Consider the following 22667-nt stretch of genomic DNA (forward strand, 5'->3'; position numbering starts at 1 on the left):
ACTGAATCCTACAATAGTGCGGAAACATTGAGAGTGAGCAGGGCTGAATAAACGTTTTTTACTGAATAAATCTTAGTCACATTTTTCATTAAGGACGGATGGTTCATCTTTTAGTGTAGAAAATCCTTTGTGGTATTTTAAGATAATAAAATTATTAAAAGCCGTGCCATAATTTTATATGTAATATCGACAACTGCTACAAAGAAGTTGAATAATCATCAGAGTGTATATGGTAAAGAAATGTGAAATAGGCACTTCTTTGATTTTCTTGAAAGTGAAAGCTGGACATATATATAGGTCAGCTGATCAATTTCAATCAATCAATGGCTATTATATCTTTTAAAACCGTTACTGCCCATATTACTTTTATATGTTCTATAATGAAATATTTCGTTGACTATACGTACTACTGGCCCAAATATTGTGCCATACGAGTTCAAACCAGAAATACACTGATAAAGTCGTATCAACCAAAACAGGGAATTATTGAAAATTCAAATGATAACGAATGATAAATGTAATGAATGAATTGGTACAGTTTGATTAATAGTTTATATCGATTAATAGCTCGGAACGAGTTATAGTAATAAATAAGCGTTCACTAAAACAGATTGCTTAAAGCGCAGCGACCTCGCAACAGAAATCACTCACAACTCAGCCAGACCGTGGAGGAGATAAGTAAAATAAAAGGTTGAATTTGAGCTGTTTCACCACGGTATAATGTAGTTTTTTAATATTTATTAGAATTATAGCGTTTATTTGAATGACTTCTAACGATCTTAAAATTTACTCCACCTTTAATTTAAGTAAGATATATTAAGTCGCGTTTGCTTCCAAACAGACCGCGTTCCCTCATTAATTCACGAAAGTGTTGTTTAGGGCGTTGTAAACATAGTAATCATAATATAGTAAAGATCTAAATTATAATGACTGTAAATTAATGATGCGACGAATTTTCCATTAATTTCAAAGTGAAGTGGCCCGTTGCAGTAGCGTATAGAATAGAGCTGGCAGGCAAAAAATGCTTTATAAGACTAACTCTGAACAAATGAAAAAATGTTCTCTGCGGTAGTGAATGGACGGGACGTTTATAGAGATTCCAATGAGAGTAAAACATAAACGCTTTCCACTCGCCTTTAGCGACGTTGACCGACCGAAAAATGACATCCGCGACGATGATGGGAAGTTTTGAGAGAGGTCGTAAAACAAAACATGCCAGTAATAAAGTTCGGGAAAATATGCAATTTATAATTAACGTACAAGGTTCAGTCGACTTTGATGTCATTTTTATATAGAGGATCTCTAATAAAATCCTTTTACACTATATTAGATTCTAGGGAGGAAATACTAAATTTAAAGAAATAATTACTAATTTTCGAAATATGTCGATTTACTATTGTGTTCGGTGCAATCACATGTACAAACGAGACTTTATTAATATCAGATAAACAACATGACATTGGCGGAATAGTTTCGTAATCAAGATCGTCCAGTAATGAAAGAAGAAGACTTAAAATCAGATAAGGATTTTTTGTTTACATTGATGTATTTCTTTCTCTATACCAATAAGTTGTTTGCAGTATCGGCCGGCCAATTCCTCATCTATTGATTTACCTCTAAATTCTTGTATTCTGAGTTAGTCTGGTGTCTTGCATCACACTGGTAATGATTTGATGTTAACGTTGGTCGCTCAGCTCGGTCGTCGACTGTCATGGATGCAAATGAAGTGCATTTAGGTCGAGTTGCGCCGCTGCCAGTCACTCGGGTTCATGTTGCATTACGCATAATGTGCTGCACATATACGAGTATCATATTGTTGCGCGTGATTTATATTGGCCATTTTATATTCGAGCATTATCCCTTTATGTTGGTTAGTTTCATACAATGTCCTATACATTTCGTACGTGCAATGATTTTAAGAGGTGATTAAAATCAATTTTGCACTCATAAGCTTCATTATGTCCCGGTTTGTGATTCTGGTGTCTTTCATAAAGTCTCCTGGATGATTATATGTTGAACTAAATATTTAAATATATTTTAGCTGTAATCCACAATTTAGTATAAAACCAGTTTATATAAAACTTAAAATGCATGTTCCGAAATTACGAAATGACGACTTATTACTGATATAAGGCAAAAACATCTAAAACAATATTAGTAGTTACAATTTATTAACTTGCGTAAACTACTTCTTAAAACGCGAGCAGTTTTAAATTCCAAAAGTTCATATACATTTTTTTTATAAAATATTACTTAAGTTTTGAAAGAAATATTTTTAGCGCACTATATTACGAGCAAGTTTGGAGCTGTTCAAATATTTATACCAGCGCGACAATGGAAAAATAAATTCCAATAAAACTTGCTCACATAAACCTCGTGCCCTTGGATCAAATGTCTATAACAATCAAAAGTTTTTTTTTAAATACACGAAGTATAACGGGGAAAACAAAGATAAAGCACTCAATAATTCACACGAAGAAAATTTTATATGTGTATTTTTCGTAAGGCATAATAAAGATAATTATGAATATTCATGTAACTAATTCAATTACATTTATTAAATTATACAATTATTCTCGTAAAAACTTCAAACATGACGGTGTGAACTTTAAAATGATCCACCTAAAATCACCAGAAAATATAGGGTTAACAAATACTAAAAACACCTTATTACTATAATATTATTCTCAAACCACTAAAACAAAAAATTGTTATACTAAAATGATTGCACAAAGAAATCCACGTCTAATCTAGCGTCTCATAATATCTTAGGAATTCATCTGTATCAACTAACAGAAGTGGCCCTGAACAAAATATTCGCGACATGGCGTAGTTATATCGAATGACAGCTCTCGCGTTGCTGTCACGCACTGATTTGCAAGACATGAGACCTGTCACATCCATTATGTATGTGTCTTAATAGGTGCGAGAATTACGCCCTTTTAGTTCAACAAACGTGGCTCTGCAAATAGGACAGGTGGTCAATACTGGTCCTTAATAGTAATAATGCTATGAGAACCGTAAAAAATATCGCGTGAATTGGTTTATGAAATCGATAATAAACCTGATTAAAACCTGGGAATGTGTTGGTTTCTTGGCGTAATAAAATTACAACAGCTTTTTGTTAGTCGCGGTTGCTATTTTTACTTATTATGTTTTCGTCTCACGGTCCTAATCTCTAAATCTAAATAACTTTAGCTAAACTAGAAACAATATTCATATGAATCTCTGTCAACAACGCGATCTGTTGTACAATAATAACAAGAAGGCAAATTATTGGACTCAGAAAAATGACTGAGAAAAATGCTTCGTTGTTCATTTTCGCAGATTTGAAACAAAGCCTTCATCGAACCGAGCAACTATAAAATAACACATTAAATCATTCTTATTTCAAACATCTCGTATTTCTCAAATCCTGTCTCATATTTGGTATCCAATTTAATTGCGGACATGTGGTTTTTCAGGGCGTAGTGACGTCACCGGATCTGCTAAATATATTTTATGCAACTGATTGGCGCAACTGCGGACGCTGCCCAGCCATGAACGACATTGGACAACACAAACATGCGTGGTTATTAAAATAAGCAAATATATTGAAGCGATATCGAGGCTGATCATTTGGACATCCGTGAGTGTCCAGAGGTGCTATTGTTTATGGTAAGTGGTGCTTACCTGCGAGCAAGCTACTAATCTGTTTTGGAGAGAAGTATATTTAAGACCATTGTATTATATACTTTAGGATATCTTTAAAATATGGAAAACTAGTAACTAGGAAAGCTAAAGTTAAGTCAAGGCAACTAATGTTAAGGTAACTAACACAAAGTCTTATAAAAGTAAACTATACATAAAAATCATATAATGTACATAAATACAAAGTATAAACGTGTTTTATTCTATAAATTGAGTTTACTTTTATTTCTATTCTCACAACTTAAAACAATTTCGCATTAACAATTATTATTGTAAGAATGCTTTCTGTCATAACTGACAATGTATTCAAAATTTTTTCCAAGACAAAAGTAATAAAAACTACCGCAAAAAACATAAATCTTTCGAAATATCCTCGTAATTCTATTGTTAAAAGTCATTGTAAACGTAGCGCACGGCTATAAAGTTAGAGAAAGAATAAAATTTACATGCACAAGTTTACGTCGTGAGCCTACGAACGAGACCTTCAGACCTTGCCAGACAAAGTTTTAATTGATAATGTCTGACAAGAAATTGAAATTTGAACAGGCTAGTGCCACTGAATAAGCAAGAGTCATTGTGAAAATTTAACTTTCAAATGAAGGTGACTTAGCGCAGGGAAATAGTTTCTGAATTAATGCGACTTGATGAGTTTTCGGCTTTAATTGCAGTTACGGCAATATCGTAATGACTATTGTTACATTTATAGTACACAAGTATAAAAGCCTCGCTTTGTTCAATTGGTGCTTTGTAGAGTTACTAAGAAACTTTAAACCCAAACAGTCTCGGCAGTCAGTATGGCCTCGGTATAAATAACACCCAAAGTATTATATTAATAGACAAATTGAGCCTAACGTAACTTATGTAAATCCAATAACAAAAGCAATCTCTATTTGCACTAAAATTTATTACAATCACCAAAAGAATAAATACATATGAAAATTTAATTAAAAAAACACCATCATTAAAATCAACAGTCGCGAACACACTATCTCTGAAACCGCAAAAAACATATCAATGCAACGTCAATTTAAATCGTATCATGACAGCAATCAAAAAATCACTCGACATGAGCATATCGCCATCGAGTTCCGAAGCTCCCGCGTCATACAGTCCGAGGCAATTTATCGCTTGATTAGATTAATTCAATTTAACCGTGACAATGAAATGGCCCACTTCCTGCCACATCGGAACCCACCATCGCAGCTCGTTAAAGATAAGAATTCGACCGAAAACGGCTGATCCTCTTAATGGAGAGCATTCAATAGCCTCGGGGATTCGCAACTGCGAGAATTATTGGAATTCATTTTTCGACGCTTCAGGACTGAACAAACAATAATTTAATGATTACAATTGAAGATTTTTCAATATGAATTGAATTGTGTTTATTTTCTCGTGAATAGCGCTTCGATATTATCATCGAGAAGTTATCAATGTTTTTAATTACTTAACACTTTAGGTGTATAAAATAATGAATCACTTATAAGTTGAAAATAACAATAAAATGATAAGTGATAACTAGCCATGCGTTTACGTAATGTGTTAACTCCAAGAAAGCGGTCTCAAATCAAACTTAACACCAAATTATTCCGCGAGCCGAAATGACTGGCGATAGTGGATATCACTCAGGCGCACCGCATATGTCAACTTTATTGACGAAACCGAAAGCATAACACAAATTTTGCGATCAGTTATAAAGATATACAAATCTCTATTTTAACGATTAGGTATCGCCCTAAACAATTTCGTAAGTTCTTAGTTACTCTGTGCTTAAGTGCCCATTACTGATTACGTTTATTTTAAAATAAAATATCAGACTCTTAATTGTTGAGGATGCATGGGCAAATACAAAGCTTCTTTATATTATGCGAACTCGCAGCATAATATCATTTGAATTGTTGAAATTGGAATGTTCGACAATGTCCAGTTGTTACTAACTGCTATGTGCTGTCTTATTATGGTTGTGTTCTGACGTGCAATGTATTACAAATATGTATATAAGTTGTCATGCTACAGAAAATTTAGTTTGCTTTCACTGCCCAAGCACGCTAATTCTGCTATGCATTTCTGCCAGACTGGCTCAAAGCCCAAGATCAATATCTATAATCTTCGGTTACAAGGATTATATGACAAGTTTCGGAAGTTGTCAGAATGTGCAACAAAGTCTAGCGCGAAAGTTGTATTGATTAGTTTCGACTGTAGAAGCAACCGTCAGCTTCATAGTAATTGTATGGAAACAAAATATTGCCAACTGACTGCTGTCCTAACCCATACCTACGTTTTGTATTTCTTGCACAAAAACCTGACATCGGCGCGGCGCTTTATCTATCTTAGTGTCTGTTTTATATTCATCAGTCGTAATTATATTTGAATTGATGAAGTAAATCTTCGTCGTGATTCCAGTATAAAATTTCACTATGTCGCGGGCAGCCATTTCTACTTTCTGCTTTATGTTACATCTATATGTATAATAGCCGCATTTTAATAAATTAAACAGAACAAATAGTATTTTATCATGATACTAACACTACGTGATATATCTCTAGTATGCGAGAGTCCTTCTAATCAAATACGATGTAAGGCTACGGAGGCAACGTGAGGCAAGTAGGATTTTAATTATTCTGCTGCCAAGTTAAAATAAAATAAAAACTTATATCCTTGAATATAAATTTATTGATAAGCGTTCGAGCTTACTGACATTCTATCAAATTAAATAATCAAATATGACGAGGCATTACAGACTCAAACTAATACAAACTACAACATTGTAAACATTAGAGGCACAGGTGGTCGCGATGACCGGGACCCTATCGGTTTCACATCCGAGGAGCGGGGCTTCCCTCTCCAGTTACAGTCACACTGACTCACGAGTCAAACGATGAATCTCAATGGCCGCCTGACCGCCACCCTCCCTCGCACAAGGACAATAAGCACACATCTAAATTCATAAAATTGACATAATATTAGGTAAATTAATTAAGTAATTTAAAATTGACTAAGAGTTTTGAAATGTTCGACGAATTATTAAAATTAAATCAAATCCACGTGCGGAATTGAAATCGAAATTTATATCAATCTTATATTAGACCAACACCTATAAAATCTATAACCTCAAATATTAATAAAAAAAACACTTATGTAAGATATTAATTTTTTGAATTAACCACGAATTCTTAACTATTTTTAGGCTGTAAACGCGGAATTACACTAATAAATCCAAATTACTTTAATGGCTTGATATTTATTCGATAATAATGATTGAAAAAAGGACTTTAATCGGAAGGCTTGACCCCAACATTTTGTATCTATTAATTAACGAATGTCAGATTCTGTATATTTTTACAATTAATCTATATTAGACCAGCAGACATAAGTCGAACGTGTTTATCCGCATTTTTACATATGTTCTAAAATTAGACCAAATCTTAACAAGAAGCAATTAATAAAATCAATTCCACTCCCGAGCTAGCTCGACCCAATATGCGTATTAGGTATTCCGTATGAATAAACAACTGGGTCAATTAATAAAATATTATGTGTTCTAAAAAATGGTCTCACTTCAAAATAATATAATTCTATCTTTGCTACCTAGTAGTTGTGTGGATTTTAGTATAATGTAGGTCGAGTTAAATTATTAACTTGCTTTAATAACAACGGCTGTTTGCTTATTTTTTGCCTAAATAACTGACTAATATAGCAAGCGTATTGATTTTTATGTGGTCGAAACTTTTCCGAAGTAAGCGGTGTCCGCCACATCAGACAAAGCTTTACAATTAAAACTTCACTCACACATTATAGAAGTTCTAATTGAAAAGATCCAAGTTCGAGCGCCATTAGTAACTTCGATGTGGTTTTTTTAAATTAACTAGAGTAATAAAAAACTAAAGGTGACTTTTGCCTTAGTAACAGATAACGGCCTAAAAATACTATCAAAACCCGGATTTAAAAATAATTACTACCTACGAACACTAAACATTCACTCGTATACATAGTACGTGTAATCTCTGTGTTTACAAGACACATGACCTGCGGTTTTAATTAAAACTAATTGAATACATTTTGCGACGGATTTAAGGAATAGAACAATTCTGCCCAAAATGGAATTAGGGAACGTTTTTAGAATGGAAAACGGAGAATCGGTCGCACCGCCCGACTGAATTAATTAAAGCGCGATAAAGTGCCTTACTAATTATTCTAGTAGTCCCCGCTGTACGGACTATGGGATGCCACGAAGGAAGATTTTACTCGAAACATACTATTGGATCCTTTAAATGTTTTTATAGAGGTTTGGGACTATGACGTAGCAACTCAGCTATTAAACGACTGGTGAGTTCGATTCTCGCGCACTGACAAGTAGTTGTAGTGATTCAAAACGAAAACAAGTTATATAAGAAGCTAAATAGTTCTGTTACTGAAGGTTTTCCACAGTTTCTAAGGATTTTTATATTCTATATTCTTATTCTTAGTCTGAAATCTGAACTTCGTATATTTGTACAGTCAATTAATTTTAATAGTTTATTATAAATAAACATTTGAAAACACGAAATTAATAATCTTTACATGAATACATTAAGAAAAAACTGTGTACCTACCCTTGTTAAACACATTGCGTGCACGAAGAAATGTAAGATTTAGCATAAACAAAGATCTTATAGAAAAGTGTAGAAGAATAAAATATATGTATAGTATGTACTATAAATATACGCGTATTAAATTCTAGGATCAAATTTCGACCACTTGACGACAACTAATAACTATTATTATGTTAATGTTTCGATAAAATAATCAATTAAACACAACTTGAACTTGGCCAAAATCGTATCTTTTTAGTTTATTTTTAATGAAAGTATTTAGCATAGCAACCCTGTTTATATCTGCGAGTGTCTCACTCAAGTCCTATGCGAGGTTATCGCGGGTTCAGTGCTGTGTGTTGTGTGCTGGCAACACATCATGATACATCTAGATAGGTAGGGCTGATTAAATAAAGGTTAATTTGTTCGTATTTGTGCATACCGTGTCGCGTGTTGCACTTTGTAATGTTTATATTTTGTAAGTGTTGAACGTATGTAAACATCTATATTAGATAGTGTTTAAACTATTACAAAATGTTTTTAACTTCCTTTGATGCTATTAAATATAATAAACAGCCAAGAAAAAATAATAAGATTCATTTTATTTCATCGTTATATTTTTATCGCAAAATGTCTACCATTTTTCAAAAGTTTATTATAATTAGTGTTTCATGACAAGGAAGTACATATTATGTTCAAAGGCGCTCACCAGATAAGAATAAAAAATTAGAGCAATAGACAAAAAGTTGTACTTAATTAAAAAAACACCCCACAAACAATAAGGCTTCCCTAACAGGAAGCAGTTACTGCGAGAGACTAATAGTCACGACATTACTTTTAATTCAACAATAAACGTTTCTATAGTCGCACTTGACTAAACAAAAAGCGAATGAGATAATAGACAATAGATAGGTGCCACCCTTGTTGATAATAACACTTTTGAAATCACTAAAAGTTTGTCAAAACGTATAAACAATGGTTGGGCGCGGGCGAGGCTTACCTGCGGAGGCAGGTAGTGTCGGCGGCTCGCCAGTTACAATGGCATTCCGAGCATCCGAAATGAATCAAAATTCTGTACAGAGATTCTCGATGACTAACGCCTCAGACCCTTCTGATAAATTACAATAATAATGGCCACCTCTATTGTTGTTATTAGGGGATGATTTCATTAGGTGCGCCTGCGCAGGTGCGTATCTACGTTAGCTATCAAACCGATGATTAGTGCTCCTTGTTTGTCGAAAACCTTGGTAACATTTATAGGATGATTTACATTAATCCATGACAGATTCTATAAAATAATAGAGCCTTATAGCTGTTTATCCGTAATATTCATTCTATTAATTCAAAAAGGAAAATTCGAATAAATAGTTGTTAAAAACATGATGAATATAAGCCAACCGGGAGTGTCGACCGCACCGACTCAAATTAACAAGTGTATCCCTAAATGTCATTTATGGACAGGTCGAACGTGTTTATTGGAGTGAGCCAACAAGTCCCCACTAAAACGACTGGTTCCATTATTTGTACGCGGTGCGGCGACCTCCCGCGCCGACGGGAACAATGAAAGTGAGAGAGCAGGAATGCGCGCGGGGTGTAGCGGGGGCAGGTGCGCGGCGCGCGGCAGCCGGAGGGGAGGCGGAGGACGCCCGTTCCCGGTTCCCAGGCGAGGAATGCCAGCACGAGCAACAAAGCCTACCCGCCAGCACCGCCATTCACCCCGCACCGCCCCGCCCGCCTCGCTAGCGGTTCCGATCCAGACACGTAATTTTTCGTGACTTTCCCCCCAAGTAGCATTTTACTACGTACGTCCTTTATTCAAAAATCGTTTATTGTCAATTATACCGTTCTGCATTTGCTTGCTATCAGCGATCGGATCGGTTATTTGTACAATAACTAAACAGGGCAATGTACCGAATAGATTAAACATTGGCTTTGCAGCGCCAGGTCATGCCACCGAAGCCAATATAATGTAGTGTGTGTACACGCGCGATTATAATAAGTAATTGTTCCATTCATACATTGGATTCAAGGCCCGGCTCGGGTGTCATATCGCGCCGAACAGCTGACTTCATGTGTTTTTTTAATGTCCCGCATACATTCGTAATGACAAGTTAACAATAGAGTTGAGTACTGTTATTTTTATTTCTAATCATATTATGTGAATCATTCATATGTAAGAAATCACTGCGATTGCTTCACTGTTTAATCATACCTAGTTTGATTCATTCTGGCATAAAAGTATGTTGATAGCACTTTTGGCAAATTAAATTCCAAATTTATAAATATAATAATTACTTATTTGTAATATTATAATAAAGTTTATTCGCACATTATCATCACATAAATAAATACACATATAATTTTTCGTCTGTTTTTCGATCTCCGAATGAATAAATCTAGCTATTTTCTTTGGCAAGGTATTTCCATATAGTAGTTTGGGACACATTTTACTTCATCAAAAACATTTACTCGGACTAACATATACCCTATTTTTTATCTCCACAAATTAATAATATTTCTCAATAACACCCATGACAAATAATTTTCAATTATGGCTACAATTTTGTTACCAACACGACAGCTTTAGGCAATTCCGAATTCGAAAATTGCGGATACGTCAATTGCCAATCCGCGGGAACATCTCATCCCGATCTAATAAAAGGAACGGTCCGTTCAGATCTATATTTCTATAAGAAAAATTGTTTTTGACAGCTTATCACTTATGATACGACCTCTTAGAGCGAGAGACATTCAATTTCAGTATATCGAACATGAGAAATAAGACAGTCTTATAATCTAAATTGTATGAGCTTTACTCATATTGAAATGAAATCTAGTAACAGGATTTGAAAAAAAGAATTATACAAATGTAACTGAGCACGATTTAAAAATAAAAGAAACAGTTAAGGTACTTCATGACACGCTCACAATACTCGTAAATTGAGATTATGAGTGCTGATTCAAAACCAAAGTCAGAATCATTTGCTCAATTTAAACTTTAACTGATTAGTTTGAGTCATGAATAGTTAAAGGATTAAATACTTATTAGCCATTTCCGGAAAATTAAATATTACTAAATTAAATATAAACTTTAAAAAATACTCAAATTAACATAATATCCAAATCGTGTAGAAAATCAAGCTAAGAGAACTCTTTTTATATACTTTTAATACAACTGTCCAAAGTATTAATTAAAATATGTTACCAAATCTAAAAAAATCAAGAAAACAGATAGAGGTGTCAAATTAATTAAGAGAGTTATCAACCACGCGCGGATGGCATTAAGGCCATTTCCCAAAGAAACAGCCTTAACCAATTCTTTCCATACTTGGCGGTGCGTGAGTTACGAACAAAAATATATAAAGACTTATGGATAAGTTCCTTAAAAAGCAATTGTAAGTATTTTTGAAAAAAAATATTACCACAATATTTCTTATTACAATGTCTATCTTATAGATAGACATTGTAATAAGAATGAAAATTGTAGTATGTAATAAGATTGCAATTAAACATTATGTCCAATTTAAGAGGATATGCACGGAATCTTAATTTTAGTCGCATTTTCATTATGTAGTTAACGAAACAATATCTACAATAGTTTTAAACAAAGTTATGCACTGTGTGTGTATGCATTATGAATTTCTAATAGATATTTTTAAAAAATACGGTTAGCGCGCCGTTTTGCTAGGGGGTACGCCTTAAATTGTGTCTATACTCTATGGGACCTTATATCGCAGCCAGAGATGCAGGCAGTCATATCAGAATGAAAACATCACAAATTTTCCTCCTATCATACATTTATGATATATTTTATATTTATTTTGCTTATATTCTTCTTTCTGAATGTTAAGCTCTAAGCACCTTCTGGGACTCTAATAAAATATAAATTAAATTGAGATCTTGCCTGACAACTGTTATCTGAAGATCCTTCGCTAAATGAATTCTTAGTATACTGTAATTAAAAACATTGTTGACAAAAACAAATGTAAAAATAACATAATAAATAGATAAAATAACGCAAAGTTTATGAAAATCCAACTTCAAATAAAATTTAAATTGATGCTCAATCTTCAAAACTGACGAATCGCACGATCTCACAAAAAACTAACAATTCAATCTCAACTCATCGTAATTTTTAATTACTCTGTGTAGAAATACTTCTTAGAAAATTATGATCGAGTTTTATAATAATTAAAACTTAATTGACTCTATTTAGTAGAATTTGTTTGATGTCAACCTTTTAAGACTCACACAGTATTTTTGTCTCTAGTCTATTATAGAAAAATCTACCTAAGTATTTTTTTTATTTATACAAAAAATATGTAGACATTAATGAAATTAAGTAATACAGTAAAATACAATTGTTAATTGAGTTTGCCTCTGTATAACACCGCCGACTCTACAATTAAAATAGACTCTATAGATTAAACCCACTTAAAAGTTATTGCAAGTATCATTGAAAGTACCTCAAACAAAATCTAATTCCATCATTAAGGTTCTAACAAGCATATAAATCGACAGAGCGAGCGCCAGAACTTAACTCGTTAAATCACCAAGCAAAATTAAGCTATTTATTTTGAAAGTGAAAACAAGAAAACTTCCCAACTTGAGAGTGCTTTTCATCAATGTCATTCTGGCGGGCGGGTGTTCCGCCAAGCGTGTGATGGCAATGTTACTGCTGTCCATATAAATACAAAATGTTTACAAGTGCAGCACCTGGTTCGCCGCTATCATCAGCTGACACGTTGTGCCTGGCGAAGAACTGCTCCGAGTGGGCGCAGGAGGTGCCGCCAGCGACGGCCCCGGCGGCGACCTGCGCCAGCGCCAGCATGCTCAGAATAACCACTAAACACCTCATGTTCACACTGTCACTACGATAAATATACAAAAGTTTTCAGATATGAAACGCGTTAGTTTTTGAACACACTCGCGTACGCGCGTTCGTCGTTGTGGGCGGCGATCGAGACGCGTGCACCCTCATCGGTGCGCCTTCCCGGACTGGCACAGCAACCGGCATGCCGCTCGGCCGCGTAGCACAGCGCCGGTGTCGCCGCACCAGCCGCACGCCGCACAAGTTTTAAATTAAGAACAGAAATAAAATGAATAGAACAGACGAGCTTTTTGAACTTCGGAATTTGGATTTAGCGAATCGAATTCGATTTTATCGGACATGACGTCACGCCGTGAAAAATCGATAAAACGTGTAAATCGAAGGACATTACTTTTACGACTTCATAAATCGTTGATCATTTGATATTCAATAAATGTGTATAGTTAATGTTCGGATAAATTTTTTATGGTGTACATCAATAAAAATGATGCAAAAAATTGACTTCATCTATCATTTTTTGTAATGTAAGTAATATCGAAGCTTATGTGTTGCGGGGAATAATTTACAGAGTGCGATGGACACGAAGCTTGCAGGGTGTCGTGCAGGCGTGCAGGTCGGTGGTCGGCGCTGGGCTGTGACAGCGACGGCGACGGCGGTGCGCGCGCACTGTATCGAGCGCCCGACGCCGCTCGCACATCCGCTGTCTGAACACGCCGCACAGCCGCTGCGAAAAATCTCACCTCATTTTTTGGGGCTGCTTTATGACATTCCTCCTTACAAACTCAATAAATATAAAAACAAATTTTATGGCCCCTTCGACCAAACCGTACAAAGAAATAAATAACTAAATAGGTTTCATGTACATTAGATTGTATATCTCAAGTATACAAGAGTCGGACGTTTATTAGGCAGCATTTTCTAAGCTCGTGTATATGAAGGCTTAACGTCTCAAATCTATATGGAGTGCCATGCAGAGCAATGTAATTCAAATTTCGGCTGACTTTGATACTGTTATCGGATAGTCGTGTCGCTTACTAATGTGCGAGCGATTTGCTCGTCTTGTCATTTATTTATAGAACAAAGATACAAAAAATTATTAGAAAGGTAATTAATCTCATACTGTCATGGGTTGTCTCTTTTTTTTCACCTGTCCGTAACTAAGCCTTTTATGTGAGGTCGGCACAAGACAATTCAAGCAAGTTGCAAAAACCATTTCGATTAGTTTCTATGACCGGTCACATACATGTCCTCAAGTTTCCCTTGAAGACTCAACCCCCTTTGAGAGATATTATGCCTTAGAAAGTATTAATTAAGTGTCAAATATCAGCCTTACGAACTTCTGACTTTGGGCAACAGACTTAATAGCAAATATTCTAACTTTTACACCGAGTATCGTAACTATAGCCTATTTTTACATTTTCATTTACATTTACATTACTTAACGTACTTCATTATTTACAACATTTGTCTCGCAACTTCGCTCACGTGAGTAGCCTTTTCCGCTATAAAAGTCCCAAAAGCATCGTACATCCCCAGCTTAGCTGTTACAAAATCGGATTTAAAAAAATCATTATTATCCATGGAAGCAAATTACTGGGTTAAGAAGGAATTTAATCCAAATCCGTTCAGTTGTCCTTGCGTTTACTTCTAAGAAACACTCAAAGTTCCAAGCATTTACACAAACTTGCGCATTTTTAATATAAGTAAAAATAGTTTTTGATATTTTTATAAAGTTGGCATAAGTTACCAGAGCGCTCTTTCTTGAATAATATATTATACTGGCTTGAACGCTTTTTTTGTAGGTACATACATCAGAACCATGTTATGGACCATACTACATTGTAAAAATATAATGTTAATTATATCTACATTTTAATATTATTACCAATAAAAAAATTACTACCGGCGGGTAATCAAAATACAATTAATCAATATTTTGCGAAATTAACGTCTCTTGGCCTAAGAGTAATGCTTACTCTTATAAAAAAAAGGATGCAAAATTTAAACAAGCACGACTGCTTTCGTAAATTTCGTAAAATGTGATCACTAATACTGTAAAAACAACTGACCTACAAACACCATGACATTATAATTTTTGTTGATATAAATACAAAACAATTAGAATAACAAACACGTTTAGAATTGTGAGCAGACACCTCGCCTATTGAAAGAGGAGCACGAACAAACAAATTAACGCTTGTGCTCGTGGAAATTCGTCCATGCGCCATGAATGTATAATGGATCCACGGATTTACGATTAAATCAAGTACAAAACAAAGTAAATTACTCATTTGTAGCTCGTGTTCTGTGTCATCAGAGATATTGTAGATTATAAACGTAGCCTCACACCTTTATTCCGTTCAGAGGTACAGATATATATATTATAAGTACCCATATTTCAGCAGGATGCTAGGTCCCATGAAATAGAGAGCAAACGTATTGCAATTTAGCAGCCATAACTCTTAAGTCCAACGTGGTTTTGGGCAGAAAACCCAATATTATTTTATCCGAACGGAGGATCGAACCCAAACCGTCAGTAGCGTATCGCACCGCATGCGCAATATAAAACAGCAACAAGTCATCTATTTAAATCATTATTCTTTACAATTTGTTCTGATATTATGACAAAGACCAAAAATATATGCCATAAACATTAGATGATTTATCGATTTAATGAGTAGGTAATTAAGGAGTGTTTTAATATTAAATTTTGAAACGAGTCGATCGCTCGAATAATTAGCGCGACGCCTTCCAAATAAAAAGTGGCAACACCATTCACAACAATACAATGATGACAGTAATTTACAAAATTATACTTATCCAAAGTATTACTTGGTATTAGGACTTGAGAAGTATTTGTCCATTGTTATCTTATACAATCACTGCCTAGACACAGATTCCTATACCTGATGGGGCGTATCCGACCTACACTTCTTGGAAACCCGCCATTATGACAAAATTTCTCTAGTTTTCGACCAACAAGCATAAGCTGCTTTGACATTATGGTTGTCAACAGAATAATACGAAGATATTATGGGCTTTATTTTAGATTATCTCTTAAATTAATCATTTTCAAGCTGTAAAAAACACAATAAATTTATCTCCTACACTTCAGCCTCAAACTGATACAATCTGGCTCACGTGTCAGTACCAAGCTTTACAATGTATTCATATAAACACCGTATAAACAATGTATATCATTATTCTCATGTCACACGGACTTCCTTAAAGCAATTAACAACCACGAATACATACTAGACATACAGAAACCGATCCTCTTTACATTTTAATGTATCAAACCATTTATACGCTTATATGACAAAATAACCTATGTATCTCCAGTAATCGCCGATCATCTATATCTTAAAATTATTAGTTGCCTATCGCTGCTAGATATCAGTCCCAGGAAATATTTTCTCTTCTTCTAATTTAATATCTACGTTATGATACGGGTATAGGCAACTAGAAGATATAATATTAATAACGCTGAGCATAAAATAACAATCTAGAAATCTGCAAAGATCTTTAATACTCCCACAATCTAGACTGCAAAAAACTACTTTCGTTCCATTCAGTAGTAATAAGTATAATCAAACAAAACAATTTGAATGAGCAGGCAAGGAACTCGATACGGTAAAGCCGGCCAGTAAAGTCAATCGCCTCGCACGCCGATAACAGAACAAATTGTAGGAGTGACCCCACTGCCGAGCAAACAACTATACCTAGACACACGCCAGCCATTACCATGTTTTCCTAGAATATTATCGTACATTATAGGTTATCTGCATCTCGTTCGTTTTACTGTCTGTATCTTATGATTGTGGTACTTTGTTGATACCAAATATATAACGTACAACCACAGTATGGTTTGATAACATTGTTGCATATTCTTCGTAATGTCAGATAATTTAATAGTTACATACATTAAATGTACGCATTACATAACATTAAGTTAATCAGTAAAGACTTTTTACAGATTAGCCGTGTGAAAAAGTATTATCGGGTTAAAAAAACCTGGGAGAAAAAGTAGCCTGTAGCACTCACGAGCAGTGTCACTTCCTAATAGAAAAAAATGACTGCCTTGGTGGCGTAGTTGTACTGCATGAGCGGCACGGCAGCCTCGGAAATCCTGGGTTTGAATCCCGGGTTGGACAAAGTGATATTTGGGTTTTTCTGCTCAATATTAGCCCGGAGTCTGGAATTTGTGCCCGACAGAACATACTCGGCGAAAAGCCTTGGTTGCACCTCTGCATACCCCTTCGGGGATAAATGCGTGATGGTTCGTGTAATAGTAAAAATATTTTTGAAATTGATTTCTAGCTCCTGAGATTAGCACGTTAAAACATACTCTTCAGCTTTTTATATAAGTATCATATTAGTATATATTTTAGTTACTACTCTAGGATTATAATTGATATTAATAAAATGAAATCACATTATCTCGGCCGTAAATTATTTAAACTGTTTCCACAATTCTCCTTATTCATAACCCGGCCTCTTACTGTTTTAGGCCAATCGTGGAACTCGCAGGAACACGTTATATATGCTCTACTATTATAAATATAACAGACATTTTAATATAGAATACCTACCAGCAAAAATTTACGTGCGTTTATCGAACCATTATTGATTAAGTTTCAATATAGAATTCACATATTAATCAGTTAAATTCTGCTTGCTAATTTCGTGATTAATGTGTAGCTATGGTATGGTGTTAACTTTTTTACTCATTAGACAAGAGCGCTGCCCGGGTCGGCGGGCGGCGGGACCAAAATGACCCATTCCGATGATGAATACCATTCGACTGCCATATTTTTAATTTATCACCGTATAGATAATCCAGGTAGGTGCTTCATTCAAGCTCCTTTGGGCCACAGCGTCGCCGCCCGCCGCGTTTTGTATTGTTGCTTCGCTCGCCCGGTAAGATTATAAACCTGCCGCACAAGGGAGAAGAAATCAGCGATTATTGCTTCTAGTGCATATTTATCTAACATATTTTTTTAAAAATAAACGAATTCACCCAATTGTTCTATATTCTAGATATAAAAGAAATGATATAAGAGAATTTCGACCTCAAAATATCCCAAGCGACTGCTTTATTTTCATCAGATTATAACCGCATATTTCCCAGCTAAAACAATCAGCCATTGCTTCCTTGATTTTTTGATGAATGTTTATTTATCACATAAACAGTTAGCAGACTCAAATTTAATCAATAAACCATTATATGGAACAAAATAAATGCTTGTTAATTTAACACTCTACATCAACATGCAACTTGATATAAATACAACAGCGTGACTTTTGTGTTAATTTATTACTGTAGTTATTTAACCCGACTACTTTATTAGAAAATCCTAAGCCTGTAAATGATCTGGGATCCAAGCCTAGAACATCGCAATGTACAATCTATCTACGCTGTCACTGGTGATTAGCGGCTGGTTGAAGGAGACGATTGATACAATAAAAACGAATCTCCTATACCTTACATCACACACCAAAACCTAATTTATTTATGTGATCCCAAACTCCGGTATACAACGACTATGAATGTTACTGTAATAAAAGGGACGTCTCATTTATTATTGACAAATATTTCGCGCCCAAAAAACCTTTTGAAAGGATCCTAACGGAAGGCGCCACCTTGTATTTTATTGTATTTATGGCACTTTGTACTCGACCACTCCGACTGGTCTCTGTGAGGTATTTTTTCACAAAGTATTATAAATGACAGGAAATCGTATCAATTCATCGCCGCTTTGCGGTAATACTTGGAATGTTTGTGACTTGCGCTAAAGTTACATTTTTTATCCCATACAAGTTTGAAAAAACTAACTCGCACCTGCTGGTAAGTTTATTCACAAAATACGCCGACCAATGACAATCCATCTAAGAAACACTGGCATCGCTTTCGTAATCTTTAAGACGACAAAACAATCGATAAATTGTGTATTGTTATATAATACACTTCTTAATTTTTTTACACCATTTAAAAGGGAAACAAAAAAGCGAGCGCGTTCATATCTTTTCTGTGTGTATGCGCCTGCGCAATTAGGCAATATAGGTGAAGCTTTACGGTCCTTTAAATCAGGCCGGTTTTATTGAGACCGTTTTTATATCAAGTGTATACATAAATACATAATCAAAACGTAAATATAAAAGGACACTATAGAAAATTCATTAAATGTTGAAAATGTAATTGTTGCAATTTATTATGGATATTTACTTTTATACATTCCAAAACATTAAGTTTCTTTGATGTCTTGGAAGACGACAGCATATAAATAAAACATCGCCATGTAATCCAAAATACCATACAGTTGGCCAGAATTCGAACTGAAGTACCAACTTTTGAAATGCAACTCAGCAACACAAACACATAGAGTTATATAAAAATCCAGTTGCAGTCGAAATGTTAAACGTAGTTCTATTTATTTACAAATCTATTTTTGGCTAACTCTATATTTTTATTAAACGTATTAAAAATGTTATTACATAACTATAGAATAATTAGCATAGGTATTAGATATGTACAAGTAAATAAAACAAAACTTTATACTAAAAATTATAATCAGACTGTCGCAATATAAACTCATAGAAGCGCGATAAAAAAAAAACAAAAACTATAATAAAACAACATTTAAAACTCTTAATACAGATATTTATACATTTTTAACCGTTGATAAAATCTCATATAGATTACAATAAACCCAACATTTACGCAAAAATTCTACATTTTTACATCATTACGCAAAAATACAATAACATTAACATAACAATGGCTCTAAATATTCATTTAATTGATATGAATAGAAAAAACTCGCTTCAAAATAATTCCCGTTTAAGACGTCTCGAGGCGTGTCCTATCTTGTCGTCGCAAGAAACGATTAGCACAACCCGAAGACTCACAAAAACAGAATAAAAAAATAACAGAACAAGCTTACACAATGCGCTGTGATACCGTGAAAAATGTCGACAAATAAAACAAGCCTCACATCAGCCTCGCTAGTTTTATGCTTAGAATAAATTGTGCTTAGTTGGCATTTTACATGTGACGCTTATTCTGTGATATAGGAATGTTCTGCACATAAATATAAAAGTGTTTGAATAAATGTCTCCCATAGTAATGCATTTGAAACATTTGTGACTACGTTTTATTGTTTGTTTATGTAAAAATACCAACAAAAGCTTATATTTTAAATAATCGACACACTAATGCTTCATTGTATCACTAAGCAGTGGAACTTAGAGAGTCCTAAATGGCAACTGAGGGAATCGGACGATTATTATTTACGCTGTATATTATTAGCTACGCTGGATAATATAATACTTAGTATGCTGGTCTGAATATACGTGAAATCCATCATAAAGCTAGTTCGAAGTCAATTAGTGCATATAATAAATTAACTCATGAATACAAAACAATCAAACCTAAATATAATATAAATCTTTGATAGTTTTGTTCCTCACTCTACGTAACTTCAATCTCCATCTTAGTAATATTATAAAATGAGAAAATTATTTTCAACGCAGCACATTGAGGTTTTGGATTTAGATAATATATTTTATCGCATATATACATCATATCCTAAATGTATTACAAGGGTACTTTTAACCTTAAAATACAATTCCAGTAAGGAAAGGCTCATGAAACTGATTTCATAGTACTGATACCACAAACAAAATTTGGTAAACAATCAGTTCAATCTAAATACCTAGACTATATCACATTCAACTACCACTGAAACACCAATAACACTGCAAATATCAGTGTAAATCGAAAGCAAATCCATTACAAACGCAACGTCACCATTTCACGCAGAGAGCGCGCGGTGATCTCACACAATTGATCCTATAATGCTAATGAGCAGTTACCTGGTTTGGCTTAGGCCGCTTGTTCACGGCGCGGTTCCCGCTGATGTGTATGTTTAGCTAAACCCCGTTGATTTACGAGTGTGTTCATTGCACTGAACTAAACGTACACGCTCTCTCGCTATAGTCATTTCAATGTATATACACAAGAGATCTTTAATATTTTTGACTAATGTCTGATATTCAAGGGCTCCATAATTGTACCAGTTTTAAGCAAGAAAATGTCTCAATGTTCTTACAACTCAATTTATCACATTATTCACTATACTGTACTGGCTGCATTACTAACGTGGTACGACAGCATCCAACTGAATAAGAGGTGCGCTTGCTGGTATTTTTTTTATTCATTTATTTATTGTAAGTAATGTGAAGAAACATAAATACTTATTTATATTAAACTTTCGTATTGTTGCTGTGTTCTGAGATTTAACGCCAGCAATAAATATATCTTTTATTATCTAAAATTATAGTTTTACGATAAGGACTATAATATGACAATGAAGTGTCTGTAAGGTTTCGTGCCCTGACTGTTATACACGAAATGCCGAACATGGTTAAGCCTCAGATCTCGAGCCGGCACAGAACCCGTGTCGTGAGCACTGAGCCTTAGCTGACGCGGTGTTAATGCCTCACATCTCACGCTCCCATCCGCGCCGGTGCCACAACTATTAATCATTTTATATTGGCATTCCATTGAGGAATAATACGCCCATTTTTGATTAATTTGAAAGGTAAAAGGTTTCGGGTGATGCTGAGACTAACGCGCTTTTAGGAATTTAGACAATGCCGTGTAAAAAGATGAGTCATTTGGCTATAATCAACTGAGATTTGCAAACGTAAGGGAAAAATATTCAATTATAACTGTATGCTCATTGAAAACATTCGGTGTACAGAGACAACACTCTAGTAATAACATAAGTATATAAGTAATAAGTACAACTATAAAATTATATAGTTTTAATAATATCTAATTTAACATTACATAAACTTACATACTTGAGATTCTTGGTAGTACTCTATAAATGTTAAGAGAGTAATCACGGTTTTAAAAATTAGTTTACGATATTGATACGATGCGATGCGAAAATACACGAAATTATAGAAAATATTAAAAAAAATACGAGGTATACAAATTGAACCCAAAATTTCTTCTTAAATATCAACCGTTATTATATTTTAAATTTTCTATAATACAGTGGTAAGCCCGTGTTGTACAAACCTAACTAGTCTGTATCTGCGCTTTGTTTATCTCACAGCTTGCTGTTTGTTCAGCTTTGTTTATCTGACAGCCAACTAGATTCAAGTTGTATCTCAATATTAGCCAATCACAACGGCCCTGTGTCTACGCACTGCAAAGGCTGCCATGCCGTCAGCACTGAGAAACAGACTTGTTATCACAATGCTTCTTAGATAAATAACGTCTATGAATAAGGGGGTAAGACTTTTATCCCGAAAAAACTCTTTGACGCTGGTAGAGCAATTCATGTCGTACTTTGTTTATTATGGTAGCTTAATATTATACCTAATAAAGTAAATGAATTTATTATTACATTTTATAACTTATTTACTAATACTGCTAAAGAAATATCTATTTCGCTTAAAGCATCTTTATGTATTTAAAACAAGTTAATTGTAAACCGGGTAAAATATTCCCAATATTCCAATTTTATTTATTCCTGCGGCTTACAATAGGAACACCGTTTAAT

The 22667-nt window shown here is 34.4% G+C and overlaps 1 protein-coding gene across 1 annotated transcript in view; it reads right to left on the reverse strand.

The window, feature by feature from the left end:
- The window catches only part of LOC115446974 (division abnormally delayed protein), a 130804-nt gene extending 117524 nt beyond the window's left edge, over positions 1-13280 (reverse strand). The window contains exon 1 of the mRNA XM_037444508.1: positions 12975-13280. Coding sequence (XP_037300405.1) covers positions 12975-13116 — 142 coding nt within the window. The 5' untranslated portion in view covers positions 13117-13280. The remainder of the gene's footprint in view (positions 1-12974) is intronic.
- Between the last annotated feature and the right edge of the window lie 9387 nt (positions 13281-22667).

The sequence above is a fragment of the Manduca sexta genome, chromosome 28, assembly GCF_014839805.1.
Source record: "Manduca sexta isolate Smith_Timp_Sample1 chromosome 28, JHU_Msex_v1.0, whole genome shotgun sequence".
NCBI classification, from domain to species: Eukaryota; Metazoa; Arthropoda; class Insecta; order Lepidoptera; family Sphingidae; genus Manduca; species Manduca sexta.